The sequence below is a fragment of the Cyprinus carpio genome, chromosome A25, assembly GCF_018340385.1.
Source record: "Cyprinus carpio isolate SPL01 chromosome A25, ASM1834038v1, whole genome shotgun sequence".
Classification (NCBI taxonomy): domain Eukaryota; kingdom Metazoa; phylum Chordata; class Actinopteri; order Cypriniformes; family Cyprinidae; genus Cyprinus; species Cyprinus carpio.
The window spans coordinates 14,227,544-14,248,560 of NC_056596.1; the positions used below are offsets into that span (position 1 = coordinate 14,227,544).

General features: G+C 35.3%; 1 protein-coding gene across 1 annotated transcript in view; it reads left to right on the forward strand.

Annotated features, from left to right (window-relative positions):
* The first annotated feature begins 364 nt into the window (after positions 1 to 364).
* The window catches only part of LOC109088276 (protein BANP), a 39,294-nt gene continuing 18,641 nt past the window's right edge, over positions 365 to 21,017 (forward strand). Inside the window, exons 1-11 of the mRNA XM_042715659.1 lie at positions 365 to 485; positions 2,479 to 2,560; positions 2,654 to 2,736; positions 2,825 to 3,024; positions 4,178 to 4,279; positions 4,450 to 4,619; positions 8,767 to 9,006; positions 10,168 to 10,329; positions 13,631 to 13,767; positions 20,165 to 20,234; positions 20,606 to 20,658. Coding sequence (XP_042571593.1) covers positions 2,485 to 2,560; positions 2,654 to 2,736; positions 2,825 to 3,024; positions 4,178 to 4,279; positions 4,450 to 4,619; positions 8,767 to 9,006; positions 10,168 to 10,329; positions 13,631 to 13,767; positions 20,165 to 20,234; positions 20,606 to 20,658 — 1,293 coding nt within the window. The 5' untranslated portion in view covers positions 365 to 485; positions 2,479 to 2,484. The remainder of the gene's footprint in view (positions 486 to 2,478; positions 2,561 to 2,653; positions 2,737 to 2,824; positions 3,025 to 4,177; positions 4,280 to 4,449; positions 4,620 to 8,766; positions 9,007 to 10,167; positions 10,330 to 13,630; positions 13,768 to 20,164; positions 20,235 to 20,605; positions 20,659 to 21,017) is intronic.

Sequence of the window (21,017 nt, forward strand, 5' to 3'; positions counted from 1 at the left end):
CTTCCTTTAAGTTTACAGGAATCTGAGGAAACGTCTAAAATTATTTGTCAGTAATCTACCCCCTTTAATCTGAAATGTTCTGTTCTGAATGATTACCATATCCACGTACAAAAGTGAGTGATACTTGAGAATAGATTAGATGATAGATGAGTATGTGTGCTTTGAATGGAAGTAATCAATCAGAACGGCAGGATATTGTCACGATAAATGAGCTTCATGACATGTACAGGTGCTATTAATAAAAATAACGTAAAAAAAAAATCATGGCACATGTAAATAATATGGTTTTGTAGATTTCTCCCAGAGTATTTACATAATTACATAAAAAGAGAACTCATAAACCTGAATACTTTAAAGCTGTTATTTCTCCGTCGTAGAACAGCGCATGCGCAGTGAGAGCAGCGAGCGGCTCGGGCTTTTCTCTCGCGAGGAAGGACGCCATTATCGGATCCTTACAAACAACACGAGAATTCATCATTCACACGGTAATATAAACCCCTCAGACAGGCGACACCTCCAGCCCTAAACAAAACACTTCGCAGTAAAGAAAAAAAATACACCCCATCCTGTTGTTCCCGCCTCAGCTCTGTCTTGCGCGCCACGAAGGGCACAGATGAGGCCTGTAGCGTTGCACCGCAGCTGTTTTGAGCTGTTGGTTAGCAGGGAGCTAGCAGGCTACACGAGCGGGTTAGCTGCAGTTTGCTAACTGGACTGAAGCGCTGGGTTTATTATGAAACTAGTAGAAAATTCGCGCGACCCAAGAGTGTTTTCTGAACCGGGGAAGCGTCGCTGTTTTGTGTTTGTCCGGACAGTGAGAGCTCGATAGAGCCGAGCTCAATCAGGTCTTGTAACCTGCAGCGGTCGCATATTTACTGACAGAGACATGCATGCGCGTCTTGAAAGTACGTTACCGCGGTATGGATGTGTTTTTGGGCATGTAACGTTACTATGGTAATACCATGTACCAGAGTAATTTTTCCATAGCTTGGGGAACTGTGAAATATTATTGTAGGTGACTTCAATATTGTAGTGACGAGACAGAAATAGCATGTCAGTGCACGAATGTACCCTCTGTGGTATTAACACGACTGTACCGTGGTAAAAGATGAGTTACTGCTCTAGTGACTGTTGAGAACTGTTGAGTGGTGATGGGGAACTGGGTTTCATTATGGATCAACATTCAGATATATGTTCAATAATCATTCATTCTTAAGATAAATACACACACTACTAGTCAAAATTTGGATTTTTTTTTTCTTTTTAAAATATTTATATTATAAACTATATATATATATATATAAATAAATAAAATAATATATGTGTGTGTTTAGAAATATCTTGTTGGCCACTGACCATTCCGTTTTGCCATCACAGGAATAAATTACATTTTAAAATCTATTAAAATTTTCTTAAAAAAAAAAAAAAAAAAATAAAAAATATATATATATATATATATATATATATATATATATATATATATATATATATATATATATATATAATTAAAAAAAGAAAACAAATTCTAATAATTATGAAACTGAATGTGTACCAGGCACTAATTTATGATAATAATTAAACTGTGTATTTATTACATTTAGTTATTTGTTTTGAATTAATATATATATATATATATATATATATATATATATATATATATATATATATATATATATATATATATATATATATATAGTTAATTTTATTTGTGAATATAAATGTGTTTCAATAATGGACATGACAAGTGTAGGGTCACCTTCAGTACCACAGCACCCTTTAAGGGGGTCTCAGCTGTCTTTTTTTTGTTTTGTTTTTTTATTTTTTTTATTTTATTTTTTTTTTGGCCAAGGACATGCATGTAAAAATCACACATTTACCTTGTGGTGGCTTATAATATAAATATTAAAATATTAAAAACACTTTCCATGAAAGTGAAGGAAATAAATGAAAGTTGTTAATCCTTCCCAAAATAATAACAAATTAGCAAACAACTCATATAACATTGATATCAGTGTAAATTTAGTATTATTGAGATATTAATGAGATTTTTTTTTTTTCATATTTTGGAGGCATTTCTGTTATTTTTCTATTTTCTGATTTAATTTAAATTTTAAGTGAAGTTCTAGTAATTTTGTGTTTTTGTCATTTTTATTTATTTATTTAGATAAATGTTTATATAGTTTTTATTGCAGGTTTAGATTTATTTATTTAAATAAAATTAAAATGAATAATGTTGCTTTGGCAACTACCAGAAATAAAATGTTTAATTTTTAATAAAAAATAAAGGCAACAATGCTTTTAGTAAAGGCAACATCAAGTAATGAAATAGCGCTTTGGATTGAAGAAAAGCGCATGATAAATAAAATGCATTATTATTATTATTATTATTAATGGTTTTAGTTTTGGGTTTAGTTGACTATAATAACCGTGATTGATATTGCACAAGCAGCCTCTAGTTATTATCATCTTTCTGAAACGCAGGTCTGAATGATGTCAGAGCAAGATTTGGTGGAGATAGTCCAGATCGCGGTGGCAGATCTGAATCATGAAGGACACCAAGCCGGTGAGTCCTCCTCTGAATCAGTAAACACATCCGTTTAGTGGCTCATGCTGGTAGTGTTTGTGGTATTCTACAGTGCTTTTTTAATTAAACTAGATGTCCTGGAGAATAATGAAGACGCTGATGAACCAGGCAGGAAACGAGCGAGGATGGACATTAGCCAAGAAGCATCTATTAAGGTTATTAGAGACGATCAGTTCAGCTCTCACACAGTGTATCAGCGTGGACGTTTGCTGGACTCATGTTTTATTTCTGTCTCTCTCTCAGTCGATGCTGGTGTCCATCAGTCAGGCGATCTGCCAGCGGCTGGACAGCATGGAGGCCAAGCTGCAGGTGCTGGAGGCCACCTGTCGAGGTTTAGTTGAGAAGCTGGACACAGTGATGGGGAAAAACCAGTCCACGATCCAGGTCCCCATGGTGTCGGGCTCCCCGTTTGGAGCCACTCAGACTTGTGATAAAGTACGCTGGTAAGTGGACCACCGATGACGCCCGGATGTTTTATTCATCTATTGAAGATGTCTCATCATTAATGCAAACCTGACCACACAGGGCAACATCTTGAGACTGATTTAAGATACTGATGAAATCACTTAATGGTGAATTGTCTCGGGAAAATTGGAAAATCATGTCCAGTTGATCTTTATTTGGGAATATTTGAAGATCTGCACGACCTTCATATACTCTTCTCTTTAGTCACCAACACCATTTAAAACAAGAGCACGCGTCTGAGTCACCACCTAGACTGTAAAAATGAGGTTTCATGCAGGAATAAACAAAATGATTATTGTATTGATATCTATCAATATTAATAATTAATTGATGCATGTATATTTTGGGCCTATTTATTAATATAAAGGCCTAAAATATTTATTTATTAAATGCTTTTTATCTTTATTATGTATTTATGATTAAATATGTATTTTTTCACAATCATTCTTTTTATATCTTGTGGTGGCCTAAAATATTAAATATATTACACTTTTATTGGAAATAGAATGATTCTTTGAAAATGTTGACAAAATAATAAAAGTTTCCAGTAATGGTCTCAATTTTTGGACCTGTTCATTTTTAGTGGTTAATATCACACATCAAATGAGAATGCTATGAATTTATGCCAGAAATACATAATACATGCCTTTAATGTCAGCATGATGCTATAAAAAGCTATTAATTTCTTTCATGCTATGCTGCATACTCAAAAGCTGGCCGGTATTAAAATTCAATACAATTTTGCCGAAATAAATAAAATATAAAACACTAAAAACTAAAATCATTTTAAATTCTGAAAATGAATTTAGGAATTGTAACATCATAATCATCAATTTGAGACTGGAATTTAACAGTGTTATTAAATTATTATTATTATTATTTTTTTTTTTTTTTTTTGTAGAGATTGACTTTGAGTGTGGGATGACTGTAAAGCTAATCTAAATGTAAAATTAGAGGAAATTATCAGCACAATTAAACATTCAATAAATACATTAAAAAAGGGCTGTGGTTTGTGTGTGTATATATATATATATGGAGCATCACTATTTAATATTATTAGAACAGCCTTTTTTGTGTTGTTCTCACCAGTTTTGACAGTGTCAGACAGTAAGAGTGAGTGTTTGCTGTCAGTGTTGTTCCTCAGACAAATGTTATAGTGAGTGGAGACCGGCCGAAGACGCGGGAGGAAACTTCGCCGCACACGTCAGACTCTTTAGAGAACCTGCTCAGCAAGTGAGTGCTACAGATTGTGTTTCAGTGCATAAATGAAATAAAAATGTCTCCTGTGTGTGCAAATGTATGCATGCTGTGTTCAGATATATATACCGGAGACAGTTTCTGGATCTGTTGCGCAAGCTCTCCATAACAGCTCTTGTGTAATTTCTGTTATTTTTTCATTGCAGTACTGTTGGGCGAGGAAGGCAGAAGACGATATTGCTGAAGGTTCCCGTCCAGGAAGAGGTTCAGGAGGATCAGGAAAGCGGCTCTGAAACGAGCGATTCGGTGTCCAACAGCGGCCAGCCGTTATCTCAGAATACCAACAACGTAACGCTCATCACTCTCAACTCAGAGGGTAAGATTCACAAATGGATTGTGTTTTGTCTTAAAATTTCCCCAATGATAATTACAGTCAGGACCCTTTTTAACAGGGTCGATGGATACTTTTCACATTTACAGTTCTCAGACGCAGAAGAAAAAAAAAATCCAAGATATTTATGTATGATAATTGATATTTGTGTATTTATGTCTTTTCAAAAGAGGAAAAAAATATATTGAGAGACTGCTTATGTTGGTCAGAAGAAAGGAAATGTCAAATTTAAATTCACTCCCTCAGCTTTTGTATTACAAACACTCACACAGCAGTGTTAACCAGTTTTCTATTTAAAATCAAGTTAATAAAACTAAAGAAAAAGTATAATGTTATAAATGTACATTAATAAAAAAAAAAACAAAAACAATATATATAAAACACAAAGTAAAAAAAAACAATTAAATAAAACTTTTATACTAAAGTAATAAAACACAAAGTATAACATTATGTGCATGAATTACTTTTTATTAGATTATCAAAAATACAAAAAAAGTAAATAAAAGATACCAAGATAATAAAATACAATGTATAATATTACAGATGTACATTGTTTTTTAAACAATTAAAATAATTAATAAAAACTTATACCAAGCTAAAACGCAAAGCATAATGTTATAAAAGTATATCATATATATAAAAAAATATATAGAAAAATGTAAACATCGACAACAAAAAATAATACCAAGGTAATAAAACCAAAAGTATAATATAGACTATTTAAAAAATAAATGTAAAAAACAAAATACTATGGTAGTGACACAAAGTATACTTTTATGAATGTACATATATATTTTTTAAATTAAAATCTAAAAATAAAAACATTTAAAAAATAAAACTTTCATACAGAGGCAGTAAAACAAAAATAATATTATAGATGTACATGACTTTTTTTTAAAGTAAATTACAAAAACCCGCAAGATTCATGGTATGAATTACTATGGAAACATGCCATCACAATCTGTGAAATTGGTCCATAAGCTTAGTTATTTCCTAGCCGTGATTTGTTATAGATCTAATCAGTTGCAGGTTATCAGGAGGCAGGACATTGTCAGTAAACAGAGAATCTGATTGGACAAAAATCGTTGTAGTGCAGGACGAGTCATCGACGTTATTATTATTATTAGTCTGTTTTCCAGAAGAGAAAGACTGTGAATTTGTACTCTACATAAAGCTAATTTCGTTGATGTTTAGAAGCTGACTTGCATATAAATTTCCCCAAATCTAAGAAGAACTAAAAGCCACAAAAAATTCCAGATTTGATTTTATGGTGACATAAAAGGATATCATGTTTATAACCCAGTGGGAACCATTTATTTTGAGTTCAGCACAAACATGGCCTCACAAGAAGAGCAATAAATTTAAACAATTATTGAAAAGGTTTGAAGACATGGAAATCTTAGAAATGCATTTGCACAAATAAGATAATAGCATGTTTATAGCTCAGATGTGTTTTCATGTGTTTTGCCTCTGTGGTTGGGTAACATTTAAGCATAAAAATGTAGTGAAAAATCCTTGAAATCTTAGAAGCGTGAACAGAGAACAATAGGCTCTGGTTAGTCAAATCAAAGTGTACTTTGCTACTATTATTGATTAATAATATAAACATGTTTTGACTATCCACTATTACTTCAAACAAAGCTTGTAACACCAGCAACCCATGAGTGTTGTGTAAACGTCTGGCCGTCTGTGATTCAGGGATGTATCTTTGGTCTGGAGGAGGTCTGGGATTAAAGGGTTTGTTTTGATTGCTTGACTTCTGCTTTTGCTTTTCTTATTATTTGACTGGGTTGTTTTGGAGTGGCGTCTGGGTTAGCTTGGTTAGTTCAAAGACGTTCCTCCACAAATATTCACTCATTCGCAGCTGTTCGTGATAATATTTACTAAACGAATGGTACATTTGGTTCTTTAAAGGCTTTGCTTTTGTTTGTTTGTGTTGTTTTCCCCTTGCTTTAACCTCGTCCATCGTTTTGATGTAGGTTTGATGTTTTTTCATGTGACCATACATACATTTAAAAAGTGGCAATATTATACAGCTGCTTGTGATTGAGAGATTCACATCTTGGTTTGCTTGCCAAAGTACATTTATTTAATTAAAATGTATTTAAGTTATAAATAACTAAAAATACTGACATTTGTTTCACTACATTTGTGTTTGTTGATAAATTAATTATTAATTTTCCAATTTATTTTTCCATACCAAAATAATTTATATTATATTATTTTATATTATATTACAAAATGTTAAAAAAAATTGTGTTACATTAAAATATTCTAAATTTGAAATATTTTTCTGTCTGGTTTAAAAGTATGAAAATAATATACAAAGACTTGTTTTTTTCTCAGTTTATAAAGGCTACATATTTTTATTTTAAGTTTAGAAAGTGGCCATCTTATAAAGATAACTTATGATTGAGAGGATAACATGGCAAAAAACAGTAACTTTGTTTAGCTAGAAATTTGTATTTTTTTTTTTTTTTTAGCTAAATTAATTATTAAATTTAATTAAATTATTAAATGCATGGCCTCACATAAAAAAAAAAAAAAATCACATAGGGAGAACTGATTTTGTTTCGCTAGAAATATGCATAGAAAATTTTATTTTATTATTATATTACAGAATGTTACATCCAACTTTGTTCTATGAAAATGTAAATATGTTATATTATAATATTTTGACACATTTTAATCCCTAACATAATTTTTACACGCCCGCTTTGTCGAGACAGAAATCCACGTTCCATGATAAACCTTAACCGAGCAGCAATAAACCCCGTCAAGCTATAGCCGAAGCAATGCTTGGCACGCACTACACACACAAACATTTAACAGAAATGCCCGTTCAAATCATTTCTGAGACAAATTATGCCAGAAGTCACAATATTTTTCTTGAGAGCACTCATGATGAGAACACATTCCTGGTTATGTAATAATTTGAGTCTTAGTTATGTGAAGAAGAAAAGTGATGGTCTCAGTGTTGAACTTCAATCATCATTTTCAGCCATGCCAGCGTTTTTGTCCAAATAAAGAAAGCGTCTCTTTCCTAAATGGTCTAAACCAGTAATGCTCTTGTGATGTGTTTGTTTAGTGACAAATAATGTCCACCAGGGGACACTCTTGCATTTGCTCTGAGCGCTGGAGTGTGTTTTGAGCTCAGGTCTGTAACCTCCACAGACACTGAGGGACTTGCTCTCACCCCTTCACAAATATTTGGGATTACTAGTAGGCTAATATTGAAAACAATGGCTGATGCTTCATTTGTTCCCCCAGCCATGAATATGACATTTGACCTCGTGAGAGTCACGTATTTTGACACAAATGTCTTGTACAGTGATCTGCCGTCTAGATCAGGGGTTTGCAAACTTTTTGATGCTAAATATCAAATATGCTGCTCCTCTGGAAATGTGCATCTTACTAAAATATAAAGGCAGCTAAATATTTTCATGTATAAAGACATTTATACTGCGTATGAACAATATTATAAGGACAACATAATTGACATTTATATTCTCATTGCAAAAAGTAAATGCAAATTAGTAAAATATAATATTGAAACTATTTGAATAAGCAATTAAATACCATTGTGTATCTTTTTATCCATTATTAGCTGTGTTATTTTAGTATTATTAATGTACTTAAATAGAATTAATTATATATTTAATTGGCTTTTTATGCTTTTAAGTTTTAGAGATTTTGTTATGTGGTTGAGTCATGATATTAGTTATTATTAAATATTTCTATTTATTTTTAATTTAGTTTTATTTCAGCTTTATTCATTTTATTCATTTTTGAGTTTTTCATCTAATATTTATATTTAATAAAATACAAATTTATAAAAAAATTTATTAAAAAAAAAAATAATAATAATAATAATAATTTATGGACAAACCCAAATATATAATATTATATAATATAATAATCTGTAAAATACACATTTCTAGCAAAACTTTTTAAGGGAAAAAAATAGGATTCATTATATTTTTTATATATATATATATATATCATTTTTGAATTTGTAAGTAACACTAGCTTCATAGTTACATAATTTACAGTGACAAGTTACTTGGGATAACTGTGTTCATTTGGAAAAACATTTTTGTAATTAGTGTTTATTTTCCTTCTTCTTCTACAGAGGACTATCCGGCAGGAACATGGCTGGGTGATGAGAACAACCCTGAGATGCGCGTGCGCTGTCCGGTGTCTCCAGCAGACATGCTGCACATCAGCACCAACTGTCGCACGGCAGAGAAAATGGCCCTGACGCTGCTGGACTACCTGTTCCACCGCGAGGTGCAGGCCGTCTCCAACCTCTCCGGACAGGGGAAGCACGGCAAGAAACAGCTGGACCCACTCATGATCTACGGCATCCGCTGTAAGTCTGATCAATACCTCCATAAGAACAAAATAAGTAGGGAATGATTTACAGTATGTTAAACACAGTTCTGATGATTCTGATTCCTTGACGGTTCAGTTAAAGAGAATCAGATTAAAGTGATTTGCACTTTGCGATTTTGATTCACTAAAAAGAACCAGTTCCTAAGAGTCTTTTGTGCGGGAATCGAAACACATTTGTCACGCTGAAAGGTTTTGATTCACTTAAAGAACTGGCTTATAAGATTCATTTGTTTAGGAGTAGGTCTGCACTAGTTGTGCTGCATGTTTCTGATTCACTAAAAACAACTGGCTCATAAGAATCATTCATTCGAGAATTGGACTACATTGATTGCGTTATTAGGTATGACACTGATTGTGATATATGGTTTTGATTCACTAAAAGAATCTGATTTAGGAATCTGATTGCACTAAATGCACTGTAAGCCTTTAATTCACTGCAAGAACTGGCTCATAAGATTCATTTTTTTAGGAATTGGTTGTGCTCTACAGTTTGATTTTGATTCACTAAAAAGAGCCAGTTCATAAGAGTCATTTGCTCCAGAATCAGACTATACTGGTTTTGCAGTATGTTTTAAATACAATGAAAAGAATACAAATTTAATTGATTCTGGATTCCGATTTTTTTAAATGACCAATTCTGAAGCCTGTTTGTTCCAACCCTCTCTGTGACACTTGACATATCAGATCTTTGACTGTATCAGTTCAGTTAATATTAGTCAGTTTAATTAATCTTAGTTCTGTCCTGTCTAATTCAAATCATTCAGGTAGCTCATCTGCGCTTCTGCTTCTTCCGGCATCAGACTTATTTTCCCCACATGAGCTAATTAGAAGTGCTTCTAACCGCTCCTCTCATTCACAACAACTTGCATCACGTCATTATGTAGGTCAGTTTGTGCAACAAACCATAAGTAGCATCTAGGAATGAGCTGGTGTGGATAATTATAAATACGAGGAATGTTACATGCAGTTTTGCACAAACAAACACCACTTGACATTGGCTAACGTGAATGAACTCAACTCAATGATCTCAAAGTGGAAAGAGTTTATTTGCTTGCAGCATAAATGTATGACTAAATATTATGTCAGTGTTTCCTCCCTTACTTCCTGACTTGCAATGTCTCTGTCCATGTGTAACCAGGTCACCTGTTCCACAAGTTCACCATTACTGAGTCCGACTGGTACCGCATCAAGCAGAGCATCGACTCCAAGTGTCGCACCGCTTGGCGCCGGAAGCAGCGAGGACAGAGTTTGGCGGTTAAGAGTTTCTCACGACGAACCCCCGCCTCGCAGAACAGCCCAGGTACGAACCCCTACGTCCTTTCCCGCCAAATTTGTCTCTTGCGAAACTTACGAGCCCTATTTCTCTTTGATTTTGATGTTAAGTGTCTGGGCCGCAGCTGGTTTGTGTTCAGTTGAACATAAACATATGTTGCAAGTGAGTGTATGAGAGAGAACCAGCTATGTATATAACCTCACATCCATTCACACAAATGTATTTATTCACACGCATATGTTTGTGTGTGCGAGAGATACCCTGTGACTGATGTTTCCTCATCTAACAGCTGGTTTTACTCCCAGGACAGTGCCTCACGTCCTGTCCCTTCCTCTCAGAGATCCGCAGGCCTTCACCTTTGACCCGTTTCAGACTTACCCAAGTATCCTGTATTGGTCCGTCACAATGGTCTATACACTCACGATTGCTTCACCTCCTTCGGTTGTCCATGTCCAGCTGGAATAGGCCTCTCTGCGTGGTGGATAAAACTATTGGATTTTGAACAGGCCACCTGGTGCTCAGCCTTCTTTCAAACCAGAGCGAGAAGAACATGTGGTCTGTTGCTAATGCAACAACAAAGTGTTTCCATCCAAGAACAAAAATATCTTATTTTTGATGAGTAGGCATGGAGAAAATAAGCAGCACACCCTGACATAGCTTGCAAAATTCTGTATATATTTACAAATTTACAGCTTTAAAGCTGATATAATTTTTATCTGTTAAAGGGATACTCCACCCCAAAATGAAAATTTTGTCATTAATCACCTATCCCCATGTCGTTCCAAACCCCTAAAAGCTCTGTTTGTCTTCAGAACACAATTTAAGATATTTTGGATGAAAACCAGGAGGCTGTAGACTGTCCCATAGACTGCCAAATAAATAACAGTGTCAAGGTCCAAAAAAAAAGTATGAAAAGCATCGGCACAATAGTCCATCTGCCATCAGTGGTTCAACCGTAACGTTATTTTTAAGCGACGAGAATACTTTTTGTACACAAAGGGTCTGTAATCAAAACAAAAATAACGACTTTATTCAACATATTAATCTCCTCTGTCTCTCTCCAAATCAGCGTAGCACCATTTTAACAAATCTGAGCAGTTCGCAGGCGGCATACCCTCTTCTGTGTCAGCCGCACCACAAGGATACGGTTTTTATGTATATTTACGCTTTTGTTTGAAAGAAAACAGTGTAGCACGGCTGACACAGAAGAGCGTACGCTGTCTGTGTACTAGTCAGATTTGTCAAAACTACGCTGTGTGTTTTGTTTTGAAAGCAATGCTACTTTGCTTGGTCTTCAAAAAGAGGACAAGACTAGAAATCAGTGGTTAAGTTGCATTTACAGCATTCCAGAACAGTTCAACCCAAATATTCAGATGTGTGCAGCGCATTTTGCGGAGGACAAGGACTTTCCTGTAAGAGTAGCTTATAATGCCAGTGTCTGTTTCTAACTTTGCAAGGACAGCCTGGCGCGTCTGACTCACAGCCTGTAAGTACATTTTCATATGTAAAGGAAATGCCACTGATGATTCAAACATGCGTTTTGAGCAGTAGAGTAACTGTTAGAGCTTGTTGTTTGTCGGCCAATCACAACACACTGGATAGCTGGCCAATCAGAGCACACCTCGCTTTTCAGAACGATGAGTTTTGTAAAAATTTACGTGTTTCAGAAAGGTGTGGCATAGAGGAGAAACAATAATGTACATCATGTGGAACATAATGTGTTTTTTGAACCTTAAACCACATAAACACATTTCATTACACCAAATACACAAAATAATGTTCTTTTTAGCAACATCATATGACCCCTTTAAACATGTGCACTAGATTCTAAAAACAAGGACCCAACAAAAACAAACAACTTTCTTTCACACAGTTTATATTACAATGTTCTGATTGTCAAAAAAAAAACCCATTTTAACATTACCATACCATGTTTGTTAACGTGTGCTAACTGCCAGACCACAGAACCAACAAAATTCAGCATGTTTAATAAGATGCAACATTTTTAATAAAGTCCCCATCTTCATACACATTACCATAGCTGTTTTTGATTGTCACTGTAGAATTATCAAAACTCTTTTATTTAACAACATTTGCTAAGATAAACGTATCGTGCTTGTTAGCATGTGTGCTAACTGCCAAAAAATATTCAGTATATTTAATAAGCTACAGCATTGTTCACAAGCAATCAGCTTCAGACACACAAACATGTTTTCAGTTGTTGTTGTAGAGTTATCAAAACCGTTTTATTTAAAACCTTTGTTAACTTTGCCGTACCATGTTTGTTAGCATGTATGCTAACTGTCAGGCCACAAAAAAAAAAATCAGTATTGGATAAGTTTCAGCATTTTCATCAAACAACCATCTTCAGGCACATTATCATGCCTTGTTTTTAATTGTCCAGCACAGTTGTTTTTGTTTTACATGGGCATTGCTAAACCAATAGCAGCTAAGAAGCGAAAACTAGCAAACGGAAGGACAAATTGCTCCGGAGGTCTTTCAGATGCATAAAACTGAATCCGGTTTACTTTTCATCGTAACCTTGGGAAGACCCAGCGTAGTCTCAGATCACTTTGCGGCTGGGAAAACTAACAGTACGGCTTTGTCACATTTGGTGCTTTTTCCTCCAAGAAACGTTAGCCTGCTAATATGCCCTTCTGTATGATTTAAAATCACTCCGACTTTGTAAATGAACACCCGCAGCGTTTTTCCAGAGACAACTCGACGACCTTTCATCAGAAATGCGGTGAGTGTGTGTTTTAAGCGTCTGGGCTGTTGTAGCATGTGGGTAATTCTCGGTGTTTAGACTGAGGGGTTGGGTTTACGTATGGTTTTAGGGCACGAGTGCGTTCGGGCTGCTAGGTCGAGAGCCCTTGTTGTGTATTTTGAGATCGTTTACGCTGTATAAACACGCTGTAATCTGGCAGATGCACTGGATCCCGTCCAGCAGCAGTCGGAAGGGATTTTCCTCAAGTTCAGGGTGTGTGTATGCGAACTCTTCCACTTCTCTCCGCCTGTGAGAACCTTGTTTATCGTACATTCTCTTCTACATTTGTTTGGGTTTGCGCACGTTCACATTCGTACAAATATCTCAGACTATGTGACCTGCGGTTGTTTGAGCGCATGGGTGTTTGTCTGGTTACACTGAAATCATGATGGAGGACAGACTGGTCTCTCTTTATCTCTGTCTTGCGTAAGAGTGTGTGTGTGCGTGTGTGTTTGGCAGTTACAGTGGAGCATCTTCTGTTATTGAAAGCAGTTGTTTGACACGGTTTGACCCACATAGTTGGATTGTGTTATGAACTTGTTTATGTGTGTCCTCGAGCAGATGGAGTGTCGGCTGCAGAGACGTCAGCTATCGAGACCTCTACCCAGCAGGCCTTGCACTATGCGCTGGCTGGAGCCGCACAGCAAGTCCAGATACACCGGATTGGAGAAGACGGAAATTTTCAATATTCGACAATCGTCATATAATCATCATAAAAAAAACACACACAAATAGACGAACAGCTTCACCACCTCGGGTGTGCATTATTTTCTAATAATAGTCGTTCTATCTATCTATCTATCTATCTATCTATCTATCTATCTATCTATCGTCGTCCGATCTTTCTATCTCTCGTATCTTTCTATCTGCTCTATCTATCTATCGTCTCATCGATCTATCTATACTATCTATATATCTATCGTCTATCTATCTATCTATCGATCTTCATCTATCTTATCTATCTATCGATCTATCATCTATCGTTATCTATCTATCCTATATCACTAGCTATTTATCTATCTATCTATCATCTGTTCGGTTTCCGTGTCACTGGCGTGTCTATGATCTACTGTCGTCCTATTCTATCTATCTATCTATCTATCTATCTATCTATCTACTCCCCCTCATCTATCTACTGTCGTTCTATCTCTATCCTATCTCATCTATCGTATCTCGTATCGTATCGTTCGCGCTATCTTCTATTATCTAGCCTATCTATCGGATCTATCTGTCTTATATCATATACTATTGTCTTTCTATCATCATATCTATCGTTCCTTCTTCTGTCATGTCTATCTGCTCTGGTCTCGTCCTGTCTATCGTATCTATCTATCTATCTGGTCGATCCTATCTCTTTCGTTTCATCTATCTACCTATCTATCTATCATAATACTATCTATCCTATTAGTAGCGACTCCTGTAAAGCCTCCTCCTATATAGCTGGCGAAAACTGTTGACCCTAGCATCTTATCTATCTATCTATCTATCTATCGATATCTAGGCTATCCTACATCTATCCCTCCCTTATCGTATCTAAACTCTGTATCAAGCTACTAGCATCCCAGACCCTCGACCTCTATCTAGCCATCTATCTATCTATCTCACGTTTAATCTCGGTACATCTACTCCCTCTGTCGTCCGTCATCTACTCCTGATCCTATCTATCTATCGTTCATATCTGACATCTCCACCTATCTCACCCCTCTATCGTTATCTATCTATTCTTCTATCTATCTATCTATCTATCTTATCTGTCGGTCGTCGCTATTCGCCATCTCTCTCTCTGTTGTTCTGGTCTGTCTATGATTAAGTCGGCTATCCTCTGTCTGTCTGTCTGATCTATCTAGTCTATCTTCTATGCCGCTACTCTCCCTGTCGTGTTTCTCGATCGCTATCTCGTATCTAATCGTTCTATCTATCATATCCATACTATGCGATTTCTACTCCATCTATCTATCGAATCTATCGTTCTTGATCTATCCTATCCCTCGTAATCTATCGTTCTATCTATCTCTCTATCTATCTATCTATCTATCCTCACAATTAATCTCCGCTGTCGATCTTCTTCCATGCCTATCGTTCTATCTAACTATCCGTGTCGTCTATAGTCATCGTGCCAGGCCTATCTTTCGTTATCTGTATATCCTCTATCTACTATCTATCTATCTATCTATCTACTATTTGATCTATCTATCGTTATCTCGTCCTATCTTTCTATCTATCTGTCGGGAGGCTATCTATCGGCGAGCTATCCTATCGATCCTCTAATGCTATCTATCTATCTATCGACCCCTATCCCGTCTGTCTATCCGATCGATCCTATCTATCGATCTATCTATCGTATCGGGGGACGGCTGTCGAGGCGTTCGTACTCTACTCGTATCGTTCTATCTACTAAAAATATCATCTTTATCCTACTCGATCTATCTATCTATCTATCTATCTATCTACTATCGTATCTATCTATCTATCCTATCTATCTATCTATCGATCTATCTATCTCATCGAGCTACTCCTCTGCCGGTTTATCATCCGGTCTGGTCGTTCTATCTATCTCATCTATCTACTCTATCTAGCTATCTATCTACCGGCGCTCTATCTATCCCGTTATCTAGATCTATCCTATCTATCTATTCTATCTTTCTCCGCTCCCTTTCGTTAATATCGTTCTATCTATCTATCGCATGTCGTCTGTCTATCTATCCTTGCTATCTATCTATCTATCTATCTTGATCTATCCTCATCTAATTACAAAAAAAAAAAAAGAAACAGAAAACAACCTTGTTTTATCTAGAAGAGATTATAGCGTTCTATCTAGACTATCGATATATCCTGACGCTAGAGTATCGATCTGGGGGGGTGAGGCTACTACGTTTCTATCTATCTAGAAACCGTTATCTATCCGTATCTATCTATCATACTTCTATCTCTAATTCTGTCTATCTCCCTCGTTCTACATCTATCTATCGATCTATCTATCTATCTATCTATCTATCTGTCTTCCTCTAGCTACCCACTATAAGATCTATCTATCTATCTAGTCTATCTAATCATCTATCTTTCTATCTATCTAAACTATCTATCTATTATCTATCCTATCTACTATCATCTCCGATAACTCTATCCTAAATCTATATATACGTTCTAATCTAACTCATTCTATCTATCTATCTAAACTCTATCTATTACGCGTTCTCGATCTATCAGCACGTAAGTACATGACGTTATAAATTAGGTTTTATTGTTCGATCTATCTAATACTATCGATATAATAATCCGATGTAATCAACACTATCTAGTTTTCCCGGCCTCTAAAAAGGTTCGTAATCTATAAATAATTTGATTGTTCTTCTTTTTGAAACTAGTGTATTCAGACAGCTATCATGGCCAAAGCAACTTTTGTAAACACCCTAGTAACCTGAAAGCTAAAAGTTAGCTAGAATATTACTTATGTATAAAAGTGATAATACTAAATATATCTACTTGAAATCCATTTTAAAAGTACAGCTATCTGGACGATCAAGATTTATTTATCTGTGATTTTATAATAATAATTAAGCTTCTTATCTTGCTAAGCCGATCACTCTTGCTATCATAACATTCCATTCTCAGTTAAAAAAACCATAAAACCCACAGTCACCCTGTCCCTGATCGTGAGTCTGGCTCTGCTCCCGCTATCCAGGAAGATCTCTATGCCATAGCTGGGTGCTCCAGAGGAAACACCTATGCAACATGTATTGTTTTTATCTGGAGCCTTAGTATCCGAGTTTCTGAATATGCTGTGCCCCAATCATGGCGCTCATCTTTTGAAGACCTAAACTGAATCTCTGTACTCTCATCGCTGCTATCTTTCTGTCTCCACCGTATACTACTATCTGCCTCTTAAATATGATCTGCAATTACTGTTTGGACAGTCACAATCAAAATCATACACAATTCCTCTCCACTACATAAATCCTTGCTAGAAACATCTGTGGCTGATCTGGACTCAAGAAGGTCTACGCTTCCTCCATCATCTATCTCTTTCGCGAGCGTGGTAACTATCTCCCTGAACCGGCGATCGATCATCTATCAATCTGTTATCTTATCTATCTATCGGAGCTAACTATCTAGCTCTATCATCAGCTATCTATCTGTTCAGCCATTTACTATCTACTATCCGCGATATATCGATTTATTATCTGTCTTTCGTCTGTCGTCTATATCTATGTCAATCGCCACATATAATCGTCTACTACTAGCATCTATCTAGCCCTTTCTGGTCGTTCTATACTGTCTTCTTCTATATCTAGCTCTTTTTCTGGTTCTGTATGAATCGTGTGCTACCTTTTTTTCCTATTATCTATAAACTAACTAGATTAGATTCATCTATGACTTTTTGCTTTGTAAGGTACAGGCATCGAAAGCATTTTATCTAACCAGGAAGTGCATAAGCAGTAATTGAGGAATAGTCAAGGTCTACACTAGTACAAATCAAATAAGTCTATGAATCAGATTTAAATATAAATCAGCCTGATATGAACACGTATATTTAATTTGAATAGTGAAGTGTATGTACAATCGGCAGAATAATTTTTAAACTATTGCAATGGAGTTACTTATGCAGTGTACCAAGGATTATTCAGTGTTCAGACTAAAGTACTTTGTGTTTGCTGTTAAAATTAATAAATAAATCAAGTCAGATGAAGTGGGGGAGGGTCTGTGTAAAATTGTTCAGTAATAATAGGGAAAAATGTTCCTGGATCTGAACGGCCTCCGGACCCAGGAGGTTTAAACAGTCAATGTACGCCACCTCCTAAGAAGGCTAATCTATCTCATTCCATTAATCTATCTATACTATTATCTAATTAATCTATCTACTCTGTATCTATTATCTATCTATCTAGCTATCTATCTATCTACCGTTCTATTTCTATCGTTGTCTATCTCGTTCCTATCTATAATCTATCTAATCTTCTATCTATATCTATTACGATACTTTTAATTAGAATATTATTACTTATAAAAGTAAAATAATAAATATTTACTTTTGTAAAAGTTAACCCAAAGCTAAAGTTTAATTAGAATATTATTACTTATAAAAGTAAAAAAAAAAAAATATTAATTGCAACCAAAAAAAAAAAAAATTAATAGTAAATGACTCTGTACATAAGAATTATGTTATTTTGTTATTTTATAATAATAATAATAATTTAATAATTTGTAAGCACACATTAAGATGTTCTCGGCCCTAAAAAAGGTTCAGTACCCTGTAAATAATTTGAGGGTGGGCTCTTTTGACTTAGACCAGTGTGCAGACAGCTAGCAATGCCATAGCAACCACCCAGAACACCCTAGCAACCATGTAGTGCCACCTTAGTAACCACTGCCAAGGTGGCAACAAATCTGGAACAGACAACCACCACTTTTTTCACCAAACGTAAATATCTGCCTTAAATTAATGCACTTGCAAGACCACACATCTTGCATACATACCCATTCATCTCCACACATAAACACAGTCAAACATCTCCTGATCTCTGTAAGAAGGTCTCGCTCTCCAGAACTCTCTTTGAGCGCTGGTGCTCAGAGGAAAGGCTGATCCCATGCAAGTGTTTAAATGGAGCTTTAGCAGCAGAGTTTCCGCTGTGCCTGATCATGCGCTCTCTTTTGAAGACCTAAACATGATCTCTGACTCTCACAGCTGCATGAGGTCATCTCCACCCCGACACACCATCCGAAATATGATCTGCATACTGTTGTGACAGCACAATCAAAACCCTGAATACACAATGTACAATCAAGAGAGTTAAATCTGCGGAGGAGTTCTTGGCATCAGTGGACTCAGAAACGGATCTGTCATCTGTTGTTTGTGTAACATCTCCCTGAACCGAACCATAATAGTTGTACTCTCGGAGGCAACAACTCAGTGGTCAGCTTTTGTCAAGCCATTTGGCTCCGCGAATGTTCGGTTTTTGTCACTCGCACATAATCGATAAATTTAGCCTGTCACATACTGCAAACAATGACAGGCTCTTTTTAGGTTCTGAATGATCGATTGTGTAGCTTTTGTTATAAACTTTTTTCCTAAATTAGACTTTTTTTTTTTCATGAGAATTTTGGGAAAGCAGTGGAGGAAAAAACTGATCAACAAAACCAAAAATATCAAATGTTTAGGAACACGTCACATTATTTGTGGAAAAATGTGTTATTTCTATACCACAGTACTGAACTACCAAGAAACACGAGACTGAAAAGTCTTCCAAGGTTAACCATGATATGTTTGCCATGTTATAATAATTAAAATACAGTACACTTTACTGAAAGACGCCACTCATTTTGTTATGATTATCATTAAAAAACATCATTACATCATAACATTAGTGATTTAACTTAGAAATACTCATTCAAAAGTTTGGCGTACGTTTTTTTTTTTAAAGAAAGAAATGAAATGAATATTTTTATTTACAATTTTTTTTTTTGAAAACAAAAATAACGTGTCATAAAAAAATTAAAAAAAAAATAAATTAAATGTTTTTTTTTTTAAAGAAAGAAATGAAATGAATATTTTTATACATCGTCTGAACATTCCTGAAAAATAACGTGTCATTGTTTCCACAGAAATATGAAGCAGCACAACTGTTTTCAAAATTGATAATCTGAAATGATTCTTGAGCAGCAAATATTATTATATTACAATGATTTCTGAAAGATCACTGAAGACTGGAGTAATGATGCTGAAAATTCAGCTTTGCATCACAGGAATAAATTACACTTTTAAATATATTCACATAGAGAAACGTTATTATAAATTGCAGTAATATTCCACAGTTTTACTCTTTTAACTGTATTTTTATAAATAAATGCAGCTTTGGAGAGCATTCGTTTCGAAAACATTAAAAATCTTAATAATCCAAACCTTTTAACTCCAAATTAATTAAAATTTTTCCTTTTATTATGAGTTTTTGTCTTGCTATGGCTAATTTCATAGCTAGCATTTTATGTATCCTAAATACACAGTTAAATAATATTGGCACACTTTCAATGGTCAAACATAATTATTTGACAACAGCTTGATTGGAAATGACATTCATTTGGATGTTTTTTCATTCGCAGATACCGCAGGGACACCTCCACATTGCTCAGGTGCCACAGGAACAACAGCAGAACACCAAGCACAACAACGAGAGCAACAATCACTTCCTTTAGATCTGAATACATTTAAAGAATGAGGTTGCAAACATTTGATGCTGCTTTAATTGTATGCTAGATAATCCATACTTAATAGTTACTGTACATCTAAAGTGCCTTTTTGCATTCCACTGCTTTGCATTTCTATTGTTTTTCTTTGTAAACGTGCATTTTTTTACCATTACAGAATGTTATAAAAACATCCCTCTCAAGTTCAAACTTTTCAAAAACAAAAATCGTCTAGAGACTTAAAACAGAAATCCATTTCTGCCTGAAAGTGCAATGATGCTTTAAAAAAGAATTGTGTACGTCATTCATGGAAACTGGCAACTGCTGAAATTTGAAAAGATGTCTTTCCTGTCTTGCAGGGCAACCTACAGATCCACCAAGTGCATGTTGGGCAAGATGGCCAGGTAAATGTAGGTACCCTTTTACATTTACTGGTCTGTGTCCATGTGACAGTGTCTTTGTGTGTCCTCTCTCATTTTTTTTTTTTTTTGCTTGTTCTGAGAGTATGATGTTTGGGACAGCATGCACTTCCTGTTTCTCAGCTCACATCAAAGAGGGACTCTAGATCAGACAGGGCTGAAAATCAATAGAGGCCTGTGTGGAAATTCAACTCCTTTCACACAAACAACACACATTCAAAATTTTGGATTGTTGTCTTCTTTACTACACCACCTTATGTTGAAAGACAGGTGTCATGTGTCCGTGAGGTACACAACCGATCTGTACTACATAGCAATCACTCAGAACATCTTAGCCATCTTATTTTAGA